The 20,901-nt window shown below is 34.6% G+C and overlaps 1 protein-coding gene across 2 annotated transcripts in view; it reads left to right on the forward strand.

Moving 5' to 3' along the window:
- Positions 1-20,329, forward strand: part of fstl4 (follistatin-like 4) — a 177,435-nt gene extending 157,106 nt beyond the window's left edge. Inside the window, exons 9-16 of one of the 2 annotated variants that reach the window (XM_088603912.1) lie at positions 1,091-1,252; positions 7,227-7,361; positions 8,826-8,852; positions 10,202-10,320; positions 12,704-12,853; positions 13,725-13,832; positions 17,992-18,101; positions 18,524-20,329. In XM_088603912.1, coding sequence (XP_088460038.1) covers positions 1,091-1,252; positions 7,227-7,361; positions 8,826-8,852; positions 10,202-10,320; positions 12,704-12,853; positions 13,725-13,832; positions 17,992-18,101; positions 18,524-19,226 — 1,514 coding nt within the window. In that variant the 3' untranslated portion in view covers positions 19,227-20,329. The remainder of the gene's footprint in view (positions 1-1,090; positions 1,253-7,226; positions 7,362-8,825; positions 8,853-10,201; positions 10,321-12,703; positions 12,854-13,724; positions 13,833-17,991; positions 18,102-18,523) is intronic. The other variant, XM_088603913.1, reaches the window with a different exon arrangement.
- Positions 20,330-20,901: the final 572 nt, after the last annotated feature.

Consider the following 20,901-nt stretch of genomic DNA (forward strand, 5'->3'; position numbering starts at 1 on the left):
ATCTGAATTCATGACGCATTCAGAACACCCACTGATGTTTCTAAAATGAACATACTGTTTAAAAAATGAACACGTTTCAAATCTTTTAACCCAATTGGACCAGTCATAAAGTATCCCTAAAGTACTTTTCTATTTGGCATATACAAAAACATTGCAGAATTTAATTTGACAGATGCCTCAAATGCATTTATGGTAGGTTAGACCTGATACCTTCTAATTTAACTCCAACTCTGTTTTACTACAAAGCTTTATTGCACCACAAAATCTGATACAAGAAGTTCAAGTTTATTCCTTATTATTTTATTTTATTGATTGTTATTCAGCCATGAAAAATTATTTAAACCACATCCAATAAGTAGTGCCAAGGGAGAAAAGCTCGCCACAGTTTTTGTAGCACATTACTTTAGAAATCATTCTGCATAGTACTTTTGCACAAATTCATGATTAACAGAAATATTCTAGCATATATTAACAATGATAATAATCCCTATTTCTTTGCTTTATTTTCTTTCTGAATGATAGGAATGTAAAACAAGAAGGCAGAAAATATTTTTCAATTAATCAGGGACAAAAGATACGATTGTTCTCTTTTGTTGCATAGGATTTAAGTCTAATTGAAAATCAAGAGCAATCATATTGGAACACTTTGCCCTTAAGTTTCAGAACAAAAGCCTAAATGAACAGAAGGATATGTCCTCTGAATAGTTAAAAATATTAACAATACGGTTATAACTCTAAATAATATAAATAATATGTATTTCAATGAGTGAGATTAACAAATTAGCAGATCCAAATGACTTTCTGAACTGAATCAGAAACTGCTAAATCAGTAGCATTCTACAACATCTATGTGCAACAGTCACAGCTTTTTATAAATATTAAAATTAATTTAATTGTAATAAACGTATTTGATAATTGATTTTTAAAAGTGCATTTGCTTTACATTGTTATTGCATGTAATTACAGTTTTATTACATACAGTGTTTAGATAATAATGACATTTTGCATTTTAATAGTCAATTTGTTTTTGCTTTTATTTGATATACAAAAAAATGCAGTTGATTAAAAACCCCTCATTGTTTCTGCTTAGTTCCACCAGTGATCTTGGTGTACCCAGAGACACAGGCACAAGAACCAGGAGTGTCAGCCAGCTTGAAGTGTCATGCTGACGGCATTCCCAATCCCAAAATTGTATGGCTCAAGAATGGAATGGATATACTGCCAAAACTATCGAAGCAACTTTCACTGATAGGTAAGTTAGGCCTCAGATTAAATGGTATGATATGGAATGTCTAAGAAACAGAGCTGTCCAGTCCTGGCCCTGGAGGGACTCAGCTTAGCTCTTAACCCAGCAATGAATGAGAAAATCCAGCTGGTTACTGGCTTAACTGGACCACTTTAACAACTTCTTCTAGCATTTTAGGTGCTATTTTACCAGCCAGCAGCCATATCACTCTGCCACTCACAATTGGCAATCCACTGAGGCTAAAGCAGGTGTGAGCCTGGCCAATACCTGGATAAGAGACCTCCTGAAAAAAAAAAACTAAGGTTGAGACAGAAAGAGGTGTTAATGCTCACCATGCAGTCGATGTGGGTCCTAATGCCCCAGCATAGTGAAGGGGAAATTGTAGTGCTGCCCTTCGAATGAGACATAAAACCGAGGTCCTGACTCTCTGTGGTCATTATAAATCCCAGGGTGTTTCTCGAAAACACCTGGCCAAATTTCCCATTGGGCTTTACCAATCATGGCCTCCTAATAATTCCCATCTATGCATTGGCTTCATCACTCCCCACTGTTAGCTGGTGTGTGGTGAGATTACTGCCTGCAAGAGGCTGCCGTCGCATCATCCAGGTGGGGACTACACATTGGTGGTGGTGAAGGGGAGTCCCCATTACCTGAAAAGTGCTTTGAGTGGAGTGTCCAGAAAAGTACTATATAAGTGTAAGGAATTTTTTATTATTATTATTATTATTATTATTATTATTATTATTATTATTATTATTATTGTTGTTGTTGTTGTTGTTGTTGTTGCTTTAAAGTGGCCTACAAAGCCTGTACTGGCCGCCCAGGACTAGAAAAGGACAGACTTACTTACTTTAGTACATACAACACATAGTAACACTTTTGTATGTATTGTTCTGTGCATGCTGCTGAGTTTCTTTTACATTCCTTAATCATTCATTGGAAAATTCAATTACAGGATGACCTGTTGTATTTATTTATATGCATTTGGTGCACAATCCTTCTGTTTTGTTTGGTTTTGCAACCAAAAACATTGTGCAGAAGAAAGAAAACATATGGTGCAAACTACTTTACTGCTAAAACAAGGTTTGTTGACAATAGAGCAATATGTTGTTATTTGATCCTAACTTGTAAAAGTGAAATAAGTTCTATTTCTATGATTGTAAAGTGAGCTGTGTGTTCAGGAAGAAATTCCCAGATTTCTTCCATTGTGACTATAAGGCTCTTTTACCTCACTGTAGGTCATCACCCGTTCAGTAACAGGCTGTCTTCAATGTGTGTACAGTAAGCGTGATAGAGTTGCATGGTGAGGATTATTAAGATCAATATTGTAAGTGCATCTATATATTGTACCATGTTATTATTTTCCTGGCTTTATCTATTATTAATGACTAAATGTATTGAGAGGGGGAAATATATTTGAGGGGAAATTTATTTTTCTATTTCTAATGCAAACACTCGACACAGATGATTCTTGTAAACATTTCAAATATTATGGCATCATTGTAGAAATTATTTTTTTTTCTTACAATATTTTTTTTTTATTTGAAAAGTACTATGTGCAGGATTTTTCCCAAGACTTAGTATTTTGAGTTTGGGTCCTCTAAATGAAGAACAGGGACAGATTTTTTAGAATTAAATGCATTTTTTAAAACAACAAAGGGTTGACCAGTAAAGTGTCTCAACTAAACAAAATTGTGGCTAGCCCAATTGGACTGTAAGTTAATGCAAATCTAATCATAATGAAGGAATAATAATAATTCTTCACAATGAGTTTTGAACTACAAAACATTTTGCAATATTTTAATACGGGAATTTGAAAGGTGTTTTGATTACAACAGGGTAGGAATTAAACAAAAGCAGTGCTAGTCAGATGGTTTTTTGCAACCCTTTCATCTGAAGGTCCTCTGTAATTAATACCACTCCTTTTCTCTCAGTGAAAAAGGCATGTTCTGAAAAGTTTGCCATGTTCCTATATAAAAGTAATTGAAAAATAAATGCTCATATTGGGTGCTTTCTTCTAAAATTGATCATTTTATTTTATTTTGCGGTTTATTCATATTGCAGGCTGATTGGTAATTTGTTTGACCAATTTAGTATATGTAATAATTGTAACATAATAATTGTATAGTAATTGTATTGTATAATAATTGTATAGTAACATAGTAATTGTAATTGTAAATAATAATAATTGCTTACACTTATATAGTGCTTTTCTGGACCCCCCACTCAAAGCGCTTTACAGGTAATGGGGACTCCCCTCCACCACCACTAATGTGCAGCATCCACCTGGATGATGCAACGGCAGCCATAGTGCACCAGAACGCTCACCACCCATCAGCTATCAGTGGGGAAGAAAGCAGAGTAATAAAGCAAAATTCATAGATGGAGATTATTAGGAGGCCATGATTGGTAAGGGCCAATGGGAAATTTGGCTACCCCTATTCTTTTCAAGAAATGCCCTGGGATTTTTAATGACCACAGAGAGTCAGGTCCTTGGTTTTACGTATTATCTGAAGGACAGCACTTATTTACAGTATTGTGTCCTTGTCACTATACTGGTTCATTAGGATCCATGTGGACCAAAGGGTGAGCACCCCCTGCTGGCCCCACTAACACTTCTTCCAGCAGCAACCTTAGTTTTTCCCAGGAGGTTTCCCATCCAGGTACTGACCAGGCTCACACCTGTTTAGCTTCAGTGGGTTGCCAGTTGTGAGTTGCAGAGTTATATGGCTAAAAAAACCAAACAAAAATAAAACAGTCACATAGTCAGTCATAAAAAGTACTCAGGTGTAACAGTACCAGTATAATAAGACACATTACTATTCCTGTAAAATGTTTATAACATGTAATAGTGAGAGAAATGTTTGTAAATTGATAACACTAATTTAGGGGTTATGCTATACAACATACTGTATATTAAATCAACAGAACATTAATAAATCTTAATAATATGTAAGCAAATTAGCTCTACTAGGATTAACTGCAAGCTTATCATTAAATGTTTAGCACCTAACCACCTTGCAGTATTTCATGAGATCAGTAGATCAGTAGTGTCATTTCATGGTTCTATTCCATTCTTTAAGTTTGATCAAGTATCATCAAGTATTAAGTTTTGTAAAGAATTTATGAATCATGGATTTATGGATGTGAACAGAGTGAATTACAGATTCACCCTGTATCTTAGCCCCCAAAAAATCCATCTACTGTAATTGAAACTGAAAATCACATCATTGCCTTGATGTAGGAGAAAGTTTGAACTTCTGCAAGTTTCAGTAATGCCAGTAAAAATCTTTTTTATATACAGTTTATATAAGGCCTTTGCAATCGTAGGTTTTTATGCTAAAGAATTCTAAAACAACAATATCACCACAGATTTTCTTTAATCTATTAATAATCACTAAGAGCAGGTATAGCACAAAGAACTCTCTGGTTGTTGTACACAAAAATAAACTAGACTATCAGTTTGTTTCCCACTGGGTAGCAGGATCTGTAATAAGCGTTATGTATTGTACTGTAGATGTAGCATCTGGAGTATTAAATTAAAAATGTTCAGGTGACTCCTGCCAGGATCTCATTTACTAAAAACTTTCACTATTTGCCTCTCAGGAAAAGCATTATCTGACAAAAAACACTTTAGAATAACCACCATCATGGTTATACAATGATGTTATATACATTATAGCACATTCAAAAGCATCTCCCCCTGTTGGTACTATAATTATTTCTTTTTTAAAGTATGAAATAATGAAAATGTCTAATTAGTGGATTTTTAATTACATGCTTTTCTCCAAATCGCAACAGAACAGTTAACATGCTATAAATGACTGGTAGATATTTTTCTTTGGGACTTGTGTCAAACATTTCAAAATGATCAGAAAACCAAAGGAAGTTATACAGTATGTTACACGTGGTGCTGTAAAGTCTGGGACATTAGCACCCACACACATTAAAGAGAAAAACTGCTTTGCATATTTTTCTACCCTTTTCATACTCACTTAGGATAGTTACTTTACATAATTAAGTCACTCATTACATAGCAATTAAAGATGAGTAAATGTGGGCTTATGCGCATTTAAAAATGTCTAGTTCAGTATCTTGCTTAGATTATAACACTGTATACAACATCAACATAGTGAAGCTTTAAATCTAGAATTTTTGGCCAATGTGTTACATACTACTCACAACGATGATTCCTAATTAAATATCATTTAAATGATCATTACAAAGTTTGAAAGCATAACAGTTTGTCTGTTTTCTGTTATCTTTAGTAGTGTGTATATTTAAATTTGTAGAGTACAATTACAGTATATTATTTTGTTGGATAAATAGCAAATTTTGTACTGCTATTATTTTATTTTACCTTTTATTTATTGGAAATAATTAGAGACTTGATGCATCATCTGACAAAAGCAAAGTGAAAGTTTGATTCTGTGGTGGAGCTCACAATGAATTCTTCGTCTTAGAAAGATGAGCATGTGTTACAGGCATATTAATAACATTCAGGATTAGTGATCAATTAAAAAAGAGGATATAGTTTAATATAGATTTAATATAGGATATATATCCATTTAGATTTAGATCTATTTCCTGCTTCAGCTATTTGATTGAAGAGCTGTGACTCATGAGATGTATGAACGGTCTACCAGCAGAGATTTATAGGGAAAGGACATTTAGTTGCTGCCATCAAGAAACACTTTTTTGGGGTTAGAAGGAGCTCAAACGAGAGGAGGCTTCAAAGAGGGAGAAAGAGAAAAGAAAATGAAGGGTCCTGCAAAGAGAGAGAGATATCATCTATATACTGCACCAGTGGCTGATATATGACCTTTGACCCAGTCTATAAAATCATGTTAGCTCTAAAAATGGGATGCTGCTGAAGAGCATGATTGTGGTATAATCAGGTTTAAAAAGAGATTAACCAAAAAATGAAAGGCTACAGTACATTAAATTACACCTAGAAAGGACAAAATGAGTTTTCATGTACTGGATTCCATTGTGCAGCATTGAATTGTTGCAAACAGCAATGTTAGTGAAGTTTTTTTAAGTTTGTTTTTACATTAAACTGTATTTCATAGGACCATTTCTGCAGGCAGCGGTAAGTTTTAGTTTCCTATCACATTTATTAATAATGTTACACTCATGTTGAGGTAAAAGAGGCAGTAAAGGTCTTCATTCTTGTTTCTGGTTACTAAGTGCTTTGGAAAGTGGTAGGACTCCTGAGTACTCTCTGTGATACTGGTTACCACCAATTGGTACCGCTACCAGTGAGCTACATTATTTTCTACACTGAAATAAACATGAAAATAAAGTTTACGCAATAATTCAGTGTAGATGGTTTGTCTCCTTGTTTCTTCTCGAGATTCTGCTTGTCATTACAATTAATGTGTACATTTCTGAAGCAGTAAAATAACTGTACAGTTGCATTCAGTTCTTTATATACAATACAGAGGTCATCACAAAGTTGCTATTTGTAACAGTGTGTGTGTGGTTATCCATACTGTATACAGTATATTACAATTTATATGCTGTGTGTGTTGCTGATCACTCATTCCTATAATGACGAGCCCTCAGAGCAGCCTGGCTGGTACCAGACACCTGCGCTGTTTTACCCGCTGCTGTTGTCAGAATGACAAATGAGACTTCATCAGCAATGGCAGATGTGAGATGTCCGTTTATTTTCCAATCTACTACATTATGGGTGTGATACGCCCAATATAACATTCTGCTCGCTTTAGTTTGTTGTGCCTCTTCCAAGGCAGCCCTTGTCATACTTCAGAATTAGCTAAAAGGTCTCTGAGCGTATTATGACACTGTCGAAGTGCCATCCTGCTGCAAGTACTGAGGATATATACATACTGTAGGTATGTATATATCTTTTTATCTGAGCAGTTTAGAGGCCATCTGAGGTTGACGTTTTTCTCTTCCATGACAGCGTCCAGACAGCCTACGGGTTTTTAGGAGGTCTTTTTCCTCACTCTTGCAGCAAATGGCAGCGAGCTCCATATCAGCAGCGTGCGTTACGAAGACACAGGTGCCTACACCTGCATTGCGAAGAACGATGTGGGTGTGGATGAGGACATCTCTTCACTATTCGTGGAAGATTCTGCCAGGAAGACTCGTAAGTAAAAGAATCGCTCTGCTGAACTCTTCCCAGTCCCACATTTTACACTTCCTCTACTCCTTTTTGTTCATTGTGTACATCCTTCAGTGCCCCTCCCCTCATATTGTTTCAATGATCTTTCAGTAGTATTTTAGGAAGATTAACTGTTTTGATATTTTAATTATATCACACAAAAGCTGTCAAATGAGGTTGCAAAGCTTTTTGAGAAATGTCATGAAACATGAACTATTTGCCTCATGGTTTATCATTTCAGAAATTACATTTATTGAACCGGTTCTGTGGAAACTGAGATTCGACACACACATAGAATTCCTGATTGTGTTTAGAGAATTAAGTTGTACTCCCAGAGACGTCTTCATTGGTCGATCCGAAGAACCAGAATTGTATAGCACTGAAAACACATTTATAGACAATACCTCTCTGTATCAATGAAACAAACAAGTATCTTTTCAAATCAGGCTTTTCCTTACAGTAGTCACATTTGAAGACTGGATGATAAAGAAGATTGTCTACATCTCAGGGGAGAAGCAGACCTCTATTCTGTAAAGTCTAGATTAACACCATGTAGAAGAAAATATATTGCTTGAATTGGAGATTTAACAGTCACTCAGTCACTCAGAATGAGAATTAATTTACAATGTAATTACAGTGTTGCTCAGGTATCCCAATACCTGTTATTACCATTTATTTAGTCAGCTTAAAGTAATTTATATAGCAGTAGTTCAGGTGGGTAGCTGCGTCAGCATGCGTAGGCTGCAATGGAACAAGTAATAGGTTTATTACATGCTGAAAAGAGAAGAAAGAAAACACAATGTTTCGGCTGTGGAGGCTGTGTTTTCTTTCTTCTCTTTTCAGCATGGAATAAACCTATTACTTGTCCATTTATATAGCAGTTCTAACAAAGTCTGTTGTTTCAATGGCTGAGGGACACAACATTGAGCAATTCCCTATCTAGATAGTTTTGAGGAAATTCTTTTATATGGTTTTGTTACAGCTTTCTGAACCTAAAGCAATACAAACAATCACTGTATCAGCACATTGACAAGTAATTCTTTTACTTGAAAAAATGGTCACCTAATATAAATATATAAATATGCTTAAGTGCATTTGATACCAGATAGCTGCAATACCTTCTTCAAAGAGTAAAAATATTAACATTTAGTTCCCTACAGACAAGAATGTTGTTAAAAATCTATAATGACTTTATTTAAACTCTCCATCTAGCATAAAAGCTAAAATGCATTTTTGTTCACACTTGACTTGTGACAGTACAGTACTCTATTGGAAGTCAGTAATTGGACAGTCAAAGATCACAAGTAATCAAATTGGATTTTGCAGTATACACATTTTTTACAAAAACTATATGTGTATATTTTTGTGAGAAAGTAATGCAATCCTTTCTATAAAAAATGACTTGTTCTTTTCTGTATTATTTTTTTTTCTGGCATTCTGGTGCTGCAGTTGCAAACATACTGTGGCGAGAGGAAGGTACTAAAGGAATTGTTGTGTTGTAGTGATCGTTTGTGCCTGTCTGCTGTAAAAAGCTTTCTTTTGTTGTTTTTATATTGTTACTCATTTTTCATTACCTTAATCCCCTGCTTAGCTGCTAACATTGTAAAAGAAAAAAACATATTTGGTGTACAGTACTAACTGAAACAGTTGATTTAGAATGTACATTTATTAAAATACTACATACTGTATTATCCAAGGTCAAGTGCTGTCACAAAAATGTGTTTTCAGCTTTGAGAAAAAAAAAACAAAGCTTTATAGTATATATATCTATACAGCACAGGTATATAGATTTTAATAAATTATTTTGTTAAGCAATACCAAATATGGGTACTGAGAGCCATAGACAGAATTTAGGCAGGGTAGTAAACACATACATTCTTGTGAGTGCCCTTTTTTGAAAGCTGAAAACTGTTTTGTTACAGTACAGTGCCCTAAATCCACTTATAGTTTTTCCCTATATAATATATAATACAGTAGTGTGAGTGCTTGATAAATTAATTTAGTGCTAATTGCATGCATGATGTAGTCTTTAAGAAAGACTTTGTAATGGAAACAAATGTTACAGTATATACAGTATAGTTTGTTTTAAAAGACATTAATACAAAACCCAGTTGGAAAAAATTAGCCTCAATATTTCACATTTCTAGCAACAATAATGTTGTAGAATTGATATATGTTTTGCCAGAGCAAATACTTGCAAACTTTTTCTCCAACTATGACCAGACTAGAACTGTAGGGTAGTTATATGAACTACAATTGGGATTATCAGTTCTTAAAGCTCATTGTTTACATTCTACAACTATGGAATTATAATCTTGTAGATGGTCTTTTATTCAAAACTGGGCTGTTCTTTGTTTTTGTGTTATTACAATACACTTTTACATTTTATGTTTTTTGTCAAACACAACTCTACTCCTAAAACAAATTTGATTAAAAAAACATCTCATCAATATTTAATGTTTTTTGCTGCTCACAAAGAGTGACAAAATCCACTGTATGTCCATTCTGATAATGATTCTTTATCTGTAGTAATACTAATTTTCTGTTTTCTTCTGTAGGAAAATAATTATCAGCTGTCATATTTAAAACTGTTTATTATTTGATTAAGAATAAAGAAAACGAAATGGGTTGAAGTTTAAGGTAGTTAACAAGTTTGAAAAACAAATATTTAATGTTTGGAATCACCTGCTAAATTCAACAAAACAGCCCAATGGTGAAACAAACTTGAAAAAGTTGGCAGGTATAAAATCTGCTTGGATACTGTATTCTTGGTAAATATTTTGTTTCAATATTTTTGCTAAAGAATTATATTCTTTTTTTTTAAGGATTAAGTGTGGGGAATATGTTTTATATTTTCTCTGATGACGGAATCACAATCCTTCAACCAAATGAATGTGAAATTCGAAGAAACATAAAACCAACAGAAAGGATTGTTGCAAGTTATGTAAGTCATACAATACACATGCAGGGGGGTGTAAACTGTGCTTTGCATATGTGTATGTGAAAACAATGTTACACATAACAAAAAGGTGGTAATTAACTTATCTTTGTGGGAGATCTTTTCACATCTTAAAACATAATGTCTGTACAATCGAGAAGTTATGTTTTGTACGTGAAGTCATCTTAAAGCCATTTTACATCTTTTGAAGAGTTAGGCGCTGAGTGTTAAAATTAAGGCATTTGTAATAAATGGATTTTCTAAAAGAAGTCTCAGTGGATGGTAAGAGATGTACTATTCTCCTATTGTTCATTCAAAGACATGAATCTGTGCGCTCTAGTCTCATCCCTAGATTGTAGTCTTTTGGTATTGTATTTTTATTAAATGATTAACAAACATACCAAAATACTATAGGATTCAAGTACAGTACATGTCCAAGTATATTGCATCAGTGCCGATGAAGCAAGTACCATATATTGTATTTATAGTACAAAATGGTATAGGAAAGCATGTAAAGCTTTCATTTTTCTTGGAGGTGATTAGAGGGATGCCACAGTAGAATTTTATTAAAACATTAATTTGAAGGTTATTGAACTGAGTGTAAGAATGATGCATTCCTCTCGGTTCTGAAAGACTGACTCCCCGAAGAGCAGCAAAAGGAACAGCTGACCAAATATGAATGTACTTAACTTGATGAAAGAAATAGCAGAGGGGGATTCAGGGTGAACAGAATCAATTACCATAAATGACAGTACAAGATGAGTATTTGAAGAGATTCTGTAATCACTAAAGACTAGCCACTGCTGCATCATTCACTAACCTTCATGTGTCATTGTCATTTCTCCCAACAGTATTCCAGTACCCCCATACTACTTTAATAAAGGCTGACAAACCTTGGCACCCATGCTTGAATGCAGCACCTGAAGATATGTTGCTTGGCACATTAATTCGTTTTGCTTTATCAGTTACAGAACTGATTGATCAAGAAATAGAATGGAGCATAACAAAGAATACCTACAAGAATACAAAAGTTTCAGCATGAAGTTAAGCCCTAAGCCTCTGCTTAAAATACACATCTCACAATGCAGCTTAACATCTTATACATGTAATTACAATACTGGATTGTGAACTTCAGGAAATATTACAGTTAGAAGACCAGTGAAGAGGCCTATGACTACTTTATTACGGATTGTAAGAAATACAAATGTTTAATATTCAAAACTAATCAGCTATTATTTGTTTTTTTGGGTAGCTATTATGGTTTAGGTTCTGTACAACGTTTGCTTTTCAGTATTCAACACTATGGATATTAATTGTCTTTATTGGGTTAAGTAGCTCATATGTTTATTTTTTCTAAATAGTTTTATGGTTGTGCATATAGAGCAGTTTTCATGAGCATCTGAGCATTTTCAGCATTGTTCCTGCATCTGTCCTTCTCTTTTATGTTTGTATCATTCAATGCACATATTGGTGGTTAGTTTTGCTAGTGTGTAAAATGTGTTATATAAAACAACAACCATAATACTTATCAATATTGATTGATTATAAGCATGCCCAGTCAAATTCCCTGTCCTCCACCATTTCATGGTACACCAGCATATAAAAAGTAACACATTGCAAGTTTTTATGGCACTGTGCCCGAAATTATATCTGACCCTTGTCTAGATATAATGTATTACACTTAAATCTGCTTTCAACTTGGTGTGCACTACTTCACAGTTGCTCTGTATGCTCAGACTGCCACATAGAATTACAATATGCATGATATTAAAGAGTGACTTTCTGAAAGTAATTACATTTCTCTAAAAGTGCACAAAGGTCTGAGTTTCTTTTCAAGAAAAATTGTTTCATCTACAAAACTGTTTTTATTTGACTAGGTGAATAATTTATCATTAATAAAAATATAATGTACTATATGATAAGGATTTTACTAAATTAATTTGTGAGATTTAAGTAAACGGATGTAATAAATTTAGGAGCTGGAATAATCATGGAGAAAAATTCACATAACATGGATATCATTGTTCATTTTGGTTGTCAAATCAAACTCAGTAGTTTGCTTTAACAAAAATTTACCATGAAGCTCATGTATCTGAAAACATTTTTCACTTTCATTACAATTAGAACTAGGTAACAGATGCAGCTTGCCTTTCTTGCAGTTTTAAGTTTCACAGGTCCCAGTAATTTTATTACTGTTCAATGGAAATTCAATAAAGGATTTATTAGTCTTTTCTGCTGTAAACAGCAGTTTTTTTTTTTGTTCCTTGACTTAAGTTTCCGTAAGTGGACATTTTTATAGTTCAAATTCAGACCTATTTGTAAAAGGTGAATTTTCTGTGACCCCGTGACTGGACCTGCACAAGTTAAACCGACTCCTATTTTCCCTCAGGAAGAAATGTGCCCTAAGGGTGAAGGAGATTCAATTCAGCAGTGCGTTTGGGCTTCTGCTGTCAGCGTCAGGGACAAATACATTTATGTCACGCAGCCCATTCAGAACAAAGTGCTGATTATAGACACCCAGTCTCAGAAAGTTGTGCAGGTGGGTATTAATCTTATTCTTGTCTCTTAAAACTGTTAAGAGACTGACTATGGAGCTTTAAAAGGGTCAGAAGTGAACACAGGACTGAATGAGGGCCATTATTTGTCTACAAAAGGGGCACAGTGCAAATGACTGCTAGGTTTTCTTACACTTAATTTTAAAGTACTACACGTCTTCAAATTGACCTTGCTGGGACATATTCTATGGCAAGAGGTTAATTCAGCTTCTAGGCTCATCTAGCATCTCTTGCTTGAACAACAACAATACTTTCATTCATTTTAAGAAGGCTGACATTCTAGTGAAAAGACACCATTACTTTTTTAATGAATATATTTACTGAAGTTTGATTCATTTGTGTAGAAGGTATAATTGCAAAAATCTCTTCTAAAGTCCAGCAAAACTCCTTTATCTTTACACCTTCCATTCAGTACCTTGTAACATGTGTATGTCTCACATTTATTCAGTTCTATACGATTTTTCTTAACATCATATCCAAAGTAGGGGAAATCAAGGTTTATAGCACAATATGTGATCAGTTACAAATACCTAATCTACAAAATAAGTGTTGGAATATGAAAATCCACTATGATGTACAGTATATTATGCACTACAATGATAAAAATGTTGGAAGTTTCTTTTTTCCCTCTTCAATGCATTGCCTTGGACGCACCAGCAATGTCTGCAAATATCTTAACCACTTGATAATAAAAACTGCTCTCCCTTTGCTGAACACAGCCCATGGATGTGCATGAATGGAAGTGTGACAGCTCTGCTAGCTTATATGTGGGAGCAAGTAATTGATTATGTTACCTCTTTGTGTTTACAATTTCTTTGCCTCGAGTTCAAATCCTCTGTGCCTCTTTCGCAAAAGGTTGTGGAAACAGATCCTGTGCCAGTGAAACTGCACTATGACAAATCCCACGACCAGGTCTGGCTGTTTAGCTGGGGCAATGCAAACAAATCCCATCCAACCTTGCAGGTAAACTAGTCTATGTCAAAGATTAAAATGTTTACAGTAGGGTATGTTGTTTATTTTCTTCGGCTTTGTTTTTAATGGAAATCAGATTAAAGTTCCTGCATCTACAGTTTTCTATTGTTTTTGAGTCATTTCATCATAAATTAATACATTTAAACCTCACTGTGGAAAAGACTAAATTCAGTTTCAGCAAAAATGTTTCTTTCACTTGCAGGGCTTAAAAGTTATCAGAGAAAGACTAATCCTGGAAAGTTAATCAGGCAAGATTTCTCCTTTCACCTGCCACCTTTCTCAATATATTGTGACAGAAAATTCACAGGAAATCCTTTTAACAGTTTTACAGGGCTTTTTTATTGCATCAGATGGAAGTCTTGACACTTTCATGCAAAATCTCATACCTTATGAATCTTTTCACAAGGTTTTTAAACTGATTTTCTAAGAATAAAATTCATTTTTTCAAGCTTAACAACTCTACCAAACTGTTTTATATTAGTCTTCTTTGCATAATTCCTTAGATGGATTACCAGAAGTGTTAAATACATATTTAATCATATTTTAGCTCAGTTGTTAGGGATGATTACAGCACAGCTATTAAGCACTCAAAAATGATCAAAAGCAATTTCCCAAGGAAAACACACAGTTGAGAATAGGGCAAATGGAGGAGGCCACAAATAAATGGGTTGACAATGTCGTTATCATTTACCGTGTAAGTAATTGACCTAAGCTTTGAGAATTCATCTCTGCCAAAGGCAAAATTCTGTTTGAAGAGTGAGAAATCAAATACTATTTTTTCATACTTCAATACCCTTCTACAAACACTTAGATGTGATTGTCAATTAATTAAAATGACGAAATCCTGTTTTGTATTGAGACTACCCTTTTTCTATTTTGGGATGACGGTTTTGGTCTTACGCATAACATTTTAATGTTTCAGCCATCAACTTAAAGTAACATTATTATTTTTCCTCTTAAATATTCTACCAATTCTTCATTGCATCTGAAATCAATACAAATTAAATTGAGGTTAATCTAGTTACATGCTAAATCATCAATGGGTATTTTATATTTTTGTTTTACAAATGTTATGTTTTTCTATAAATTGATAGCAAATTTAAATTAATTAAATTCCATTAACCTGTATGAAGAGAGTCTATACTGTATGTGTACAGCATACAGATATCAATGGGTTTATTCTAGTTTATAATGTGCTTGCATCATGGGAAATTGCTCCTCAGGTTTCATAGAGCTCTTGATTTAGACAACTCTGACATGAATGTCAGCCATTTCAAATGAGGAGTCTGGCAATGTGAAACAAATACTAATTGCACTGTTTTACTGCAGCTGGCTTGCCAAATAGGTAAAATATGTATGTTCTGAAGAAGTGTTACAATGAAAAAAAAAAGAATAAACAGCTAAAAAGACATGTGTAGCACATGTAAAAAGGAGTGAACACTGTCAGTACCATGAATTATGAGGAACTTTGAACTTGTGAGAACATTATGGTCTGATAATGCATTAGTGTTATTATGTGTGAACCCATTAACCCATTAACAACAATTATAATGGACTTCTAAATAGGTGTCTGGGATAAACCCTGTAGGGAACATACCAATGATATCTATCTCATAGTAAATTAAATGGGAGTTGACATTCCAGTCATCAGCCTTGAGGGTTAGACAAGAATGTGAATAGATGTGTCTTTTTTAACCTCTCCAGTTCACCATACATACATGTATACACCTGTATATGCAAATCACTAAATCTAGCTTACATTAGATTTTGAGTTTCAGGAATAAAGCTTTTAATGAATTAAGACATTATTCATCAAGATACATAGAAGATATTTTTCCAATAGGTCTTAGCCAAAGTAGAAGAGTGCATACAACATACACAAGATTAGAAGAATATAAGGTGACCATTGCAACATAAGCAAGTACCCATTTTGGCAATACATTTCCCATCTTTCTGGGACATTCTTCTCCATTATCTAGATTGGACTTTGTCTCAGATTCATAATATGAACGATTTGTTTCAGAAAGTAAACACTTTAAATGGAGTTTACAATGAATGGTAGGTAGGGATGACAACTACAAAGTTCAATCACATTCAGCCATCAGTAATACATAATTAATCCTGACGTAATTTCCTAAATATTATAAATACTATAGATAAACCTTTTATCATCCTTGCCTGCTGTGCATAAGGGCCCCGACTAGCTCTGTTGGTAGAGCATGAGACTCATAATCTCAGGGTAGTGGGTTTGTGTCCCACGTCGGGTGCCAGGTCCTCCATGTTGGAGGTTGGGCACAAGGCTAACAACCCTGTCCCGTAAAAAACTAATGTTATGCCGGAAGGCATAACGGGCAAACATCCATCCATCCTACTGTACATATTTTACATCCCGTCCCCATCCCATCTCCACATTCCAGCCTGCCTCTGCTCACTCCTCCCCCTGCATGAGGCTCCCAGCCTCCTTGCACTATTGCCAGGAGGTTGGTCCTCAGCCAAGCAGGAGGAGCCAGATTTACTGTGACTTAAACACTCTACAAATCTTTCAATGTGCTTAATTCTTGGGTGATGTTATTCCAAGTGAATTGATTAATCCTTTGTTCATTAAATTTATTTATTTATGTGTTAAGCGAGCAGGATACAAAGGCATTATAAATACTGAAGAAATTGGCAGAGGTCCCACAGAATGCACTGACTAAGGCTCAAACCTTAGGTAAACTGTACAAAGGAGCAACTGAATGGGTCCTACAATTGCATTCTCAAGACCATAAAGCAAAGCAGAATAAGGAAACGCAGTAGATTGTCCAATAGATTCATTGCAATTCCAGTCTCCAAAGTCAAGTCCATTCATCACTGAGAAAGATATTCATGTTTGAACACTCAATGACACAATCTATGATGGTGATTCTTTACTTCAACAATAATAAAGATGTGTAGAAATCTGCACTGTTGTGGTAATGACATCCATCTATAGAGCTCTTCACTGCTGAAATGTGTACAATGGGAGAAATGTTTTTATGTTGAAAATACTGTACGGTGTAAGTCATAAGCTGGAAACAAAATATACCAGCATTGCAGGGTTTTGTATCTTTACTTATTAAAACTGTTGTATGTACTATATACCCATTCAAGAGCAAATATGGAAAGTAAATTTGGTCTCTACGGAATAGTGGAGCTATGTTACAAAACTGAGCTTTAAAATGAAAGTCAGTGCAACTTTTTATACATATATATAATTATAACTTCTCAGCAAACTACAATGCTTATTTAAAAGGGAATTCTAGAATGAGCCATTTTGAACAACACAGATATTGCGAAATGCTGATTTTAGCACTTCGAACATGAACAGCACAGTTCATGGAGAGTACTGTGAAACATTAGAAATTCAGGCTGGAGAGATGTCCTAATAAATTTCCTTCACCTACTGTAGTAGTTCAGAGAAAATACAAAAGTACACATGAACCATTGACACACCTTTTGCGCTGGGGCAATCTTTTTTATTAATACAACAAAGAAAAATTAAAACAAATCATCAATGTGAAGAGTATTGTTCACTGCCTTTTAATGAAATTAATGTGATCTGTAAACTCCTCTTGTTTTTCAAGGAATACACTCCACAAGGAAGAAGTTCTATTTAATGACAACATTTAGCTACTCTGAAATGTTACACTCAAAATGAGTTTGAAGTTGAATTTTCATAGAAGAGTATATCTTTTCAATTTAATCATTAATTTAACAATTAAAGTCAACTGATAATAGATGCTCATTTATAACAATGACCTGGAGACTACTCTTTTTTTATACATAGGCCTGACTTCGTACTGTACCTGTACTGTAATCAGCTGACTTCATATGTATGATGTAATCAAAGTCAAAATGTACTCAATACACATCAATAAAATCCTTATTTATGCATATAAACCTTAATACTGTAACTAACAGTACAACTTTAAACTTCATATTCGGCTGACTATTTTAATAATTTCATGAATTCATGGAAATTGCAGAGAATGTGCACCTTCTTAACTTCTGTTCTAAGATGGATTTGCTCATTTAATGTTCTGAAAATTGTTGTAGGCATGAAAACTCTTTTAACCTTTATACTTCAAAGTAATGATATGTGCAACAAAGCCACATGTTCTGTGTGTTGCAGGTTATCTCTCAGGCGAGTGGAGGAGAGGAGCATCGGACAATTCGAACACAGTTTGAAAGAGTGGATAACTTCTTCATTCCCCCAACGAATCTCATTATAACCCACATAAGGTAACAAGTTCTAGTAAAAATCTTTTTCGAACATAGGAGCAGTTACACACATGGCTGTATAGCGTTTTCCATACGCCCACAATCCTGTGGCTATAGTTGTGCCTCCTGTTCTCCATTTTAAATGCATTTTCATTTAATGGTAGTCAGCAATTTTGCCAAGAGAATAGGATTTACCATTATATGACTGCCAGCTTTCACCATTATCTGGAGATGCTACTTTTTCACAAGTACAAAATTGAATACATTAGCTTTTAAGCATTGCTTGTAATACTGACCTCAGCAATATATCACTTACAGTAACTAGCACAATCTCCCATGTTTAAAGAGTAAAAATGTTTTCAAAAGATTTCAGGCAGATGTTATTGACCTTCCTAGTTATATGACTGTCTGCTTTCATCATCTGTTTGGCTCTTGTATGACAGATTTGGATTCATATTTCTCAAGCTGGAACCTGCAGTGCACAAAATTGATCTGGAGACATTCCGTCGCATCAAGACCATCAGCCTGAAAAACTACAGCTGCATCCCTGTCAGCATGGCCTACACCCATGTGGGAGGCTATTACTTCATTCAGTGCCAGGGCAAGAACTCCACATCTCTGCCACCACAGCTCATCATAGATAGCGTGACTGATTCCGTGATTGGTCATAACATGGACATAACGGGAAAACCATACATCTCCGCGGACGGCCGCTATGTGGTAACACCAGACGACTCCAGCAGGATGATCAGAGTTCAGACCATCACCTTTCAAGGAGAGCTGCAGTTGACCCTTGAACTGGAAACTGGCTTCCATGTCTCAGACATAGTGTTTCAGCCTTCCTTTACTGAAGCCAACCAGTACTACATATATGCCACCTCTATGTCACAAACAGACCTGCTCTTTATAGAACTGTCAACAGGGAGAAGGGAAGTTTTGAAGAACCTTAAAAGTCCAATTCCTCCTCAGTCCTGGCCCTGGAGCAGTAATAACAGGGTGGTGGTCAACAGTGGGTTGTTTGGACAATACCTTGTGACGCCGTCAACAGATTCTCTATTTGTCTTAAATGGGAAGCAGAACACGCCACACTGCGAGGTGTCTGATATAAAGAGGGGTAACACAGTGGTATGGGTGGGGGAAGTATGAGATAAAAAGAGAAAGAAAAAAAGAGTTCAAGCAAAAAAAATACTAATGGACTCAACCTTGGGACTGAGCTAGGGGTTGTGATGTATGGCAATTGTACACAAAATAAAATAAAACAAATTAAAATATTTTTTACTCTTGAGAGGGTATCTGAGCCCTTCAGTGCAACAGTGATCTACATGCACAAATATAATGAACATTATACATTATTGCACTTCCTTATAACACTGCAGATTAACATACAGACGTAAGGAGGAATATTTTAAAATGAACTATGCACAAATCTCACTTTTTTAGACTATTTCTTTTAGTTTTAAATTGTTTGTCGGGCACCAGTGCTACAGATTGTCACTATAGGTTTCTGTCTGCTTACTTTTGTGTTTGGCCTCTTTTTTTAAAAAATGGCCTGTTTATTGTTGCAATACATGCTGTCTCCTCTTGTGTGTAATGTATGTTAAAATGTTTTCTCTAAACCAGCACAGTTTGGCTTGAACCTTTCATTGTACCTAAGAACTACGTATTGATCATTCCGTTACCTGCAGAATTCTTTCCAAAGATTTTTTTAACCCACTTGTTAAATTCAGATAATAAAAGATTTAGGATTTCAAATGTTGAGTTTAGTGTGGTGTTAAGTTCAAACAGACCTAGACACTATAACTCTTTATTTTTTCTTCATTTAGCTCTTCTCCATTTACTCATAAGCTCATAACATGGAAGCATTTTGCATTTGAAAACACTGATAATTGCGAATGCAGATTAAAAACTTAACCACATGTAATTGCATCATGATCCTGGCTTGTTCAGTAACCAGATGAACATTAAGTAAACTGCACTTATTTGTAAAACTGTTATAACCTATTCTTAAAGTGACTGACATAACAAAAACAAAATTTATCATTGTAAAATGCAAAATTTAATATACCTAAGTAATGTACACAATGAGTCTCCTTTCATACAATCAAGCTTCTTTCACTCCAAACATGTAATATTTGGAATGCCATTGAAAGGCTTAACCAATTTTGCAAAATTAATAATTTAATTAATTCATGTATACAGCAATGAAGAAATTAATGACTGTGATGATTAAAGACCAGTTTTCTCTTTGATCAGTATTGTTGTTTTAGTTCTTGTTCTTTGTTTTATTAGAATGTTTAGCTGCCTAATTTGATGTTTCACAGCACTGTTTGTGGCTACATTGTCGACAGAGGGAATCAACAGATATTTGTGATCTTTGTAAAGTCAGGAGTGCTTCATGGTTAGTGAAAAAGGAACTTTGGAAGAAAAGGTTTTGTTCTGGAAGCCAAACCTTTATGGTGTGTGATTGACATTTATGAAAGATTAATAATATTGTATTGTGTTTTAAAAATATTTTGAACTTTACATTTAAACCTCACAGAAATATGTGATGTTATAAAGCAAAGCAAAGAAACATTGACTTTATAAATGTGGTAAGAACAACAAGTACTGTAAATAGTAAATAAAGTTGAAATCCAAAGTGCACTGTAGAGAGAAAACTTAAGTTGGCATGTAATTTAGACCAAAAGATATACTGTACAATAATGACATCAAATACTTAAGATGTTATGGATCAGTAGGGCAGGGGTTACACTTTGAGTCTTGTAATAAAATAGTGACTGAGAAAATATCACTTTTTATAACTCACACAATTTACCTGTGT

The sequence above is a fragment of the Lepisosteus platostomus genome, chromosome 13 (assembly GCF_059453375.1).
Source record: "Lepisosteus platostomus isolate fLepPlt1 chromosome 13, fLepPlt1.hap1, whole genome shotgun sequence".
NCBI classification, from domain to species: domain Eukaryota; kingdom Metazoa; phylum Chordata; class Actinopteri; order Semionotiformes; family Lepisosteidae; genus Lepisosteus; species Lepisosteus platostomus.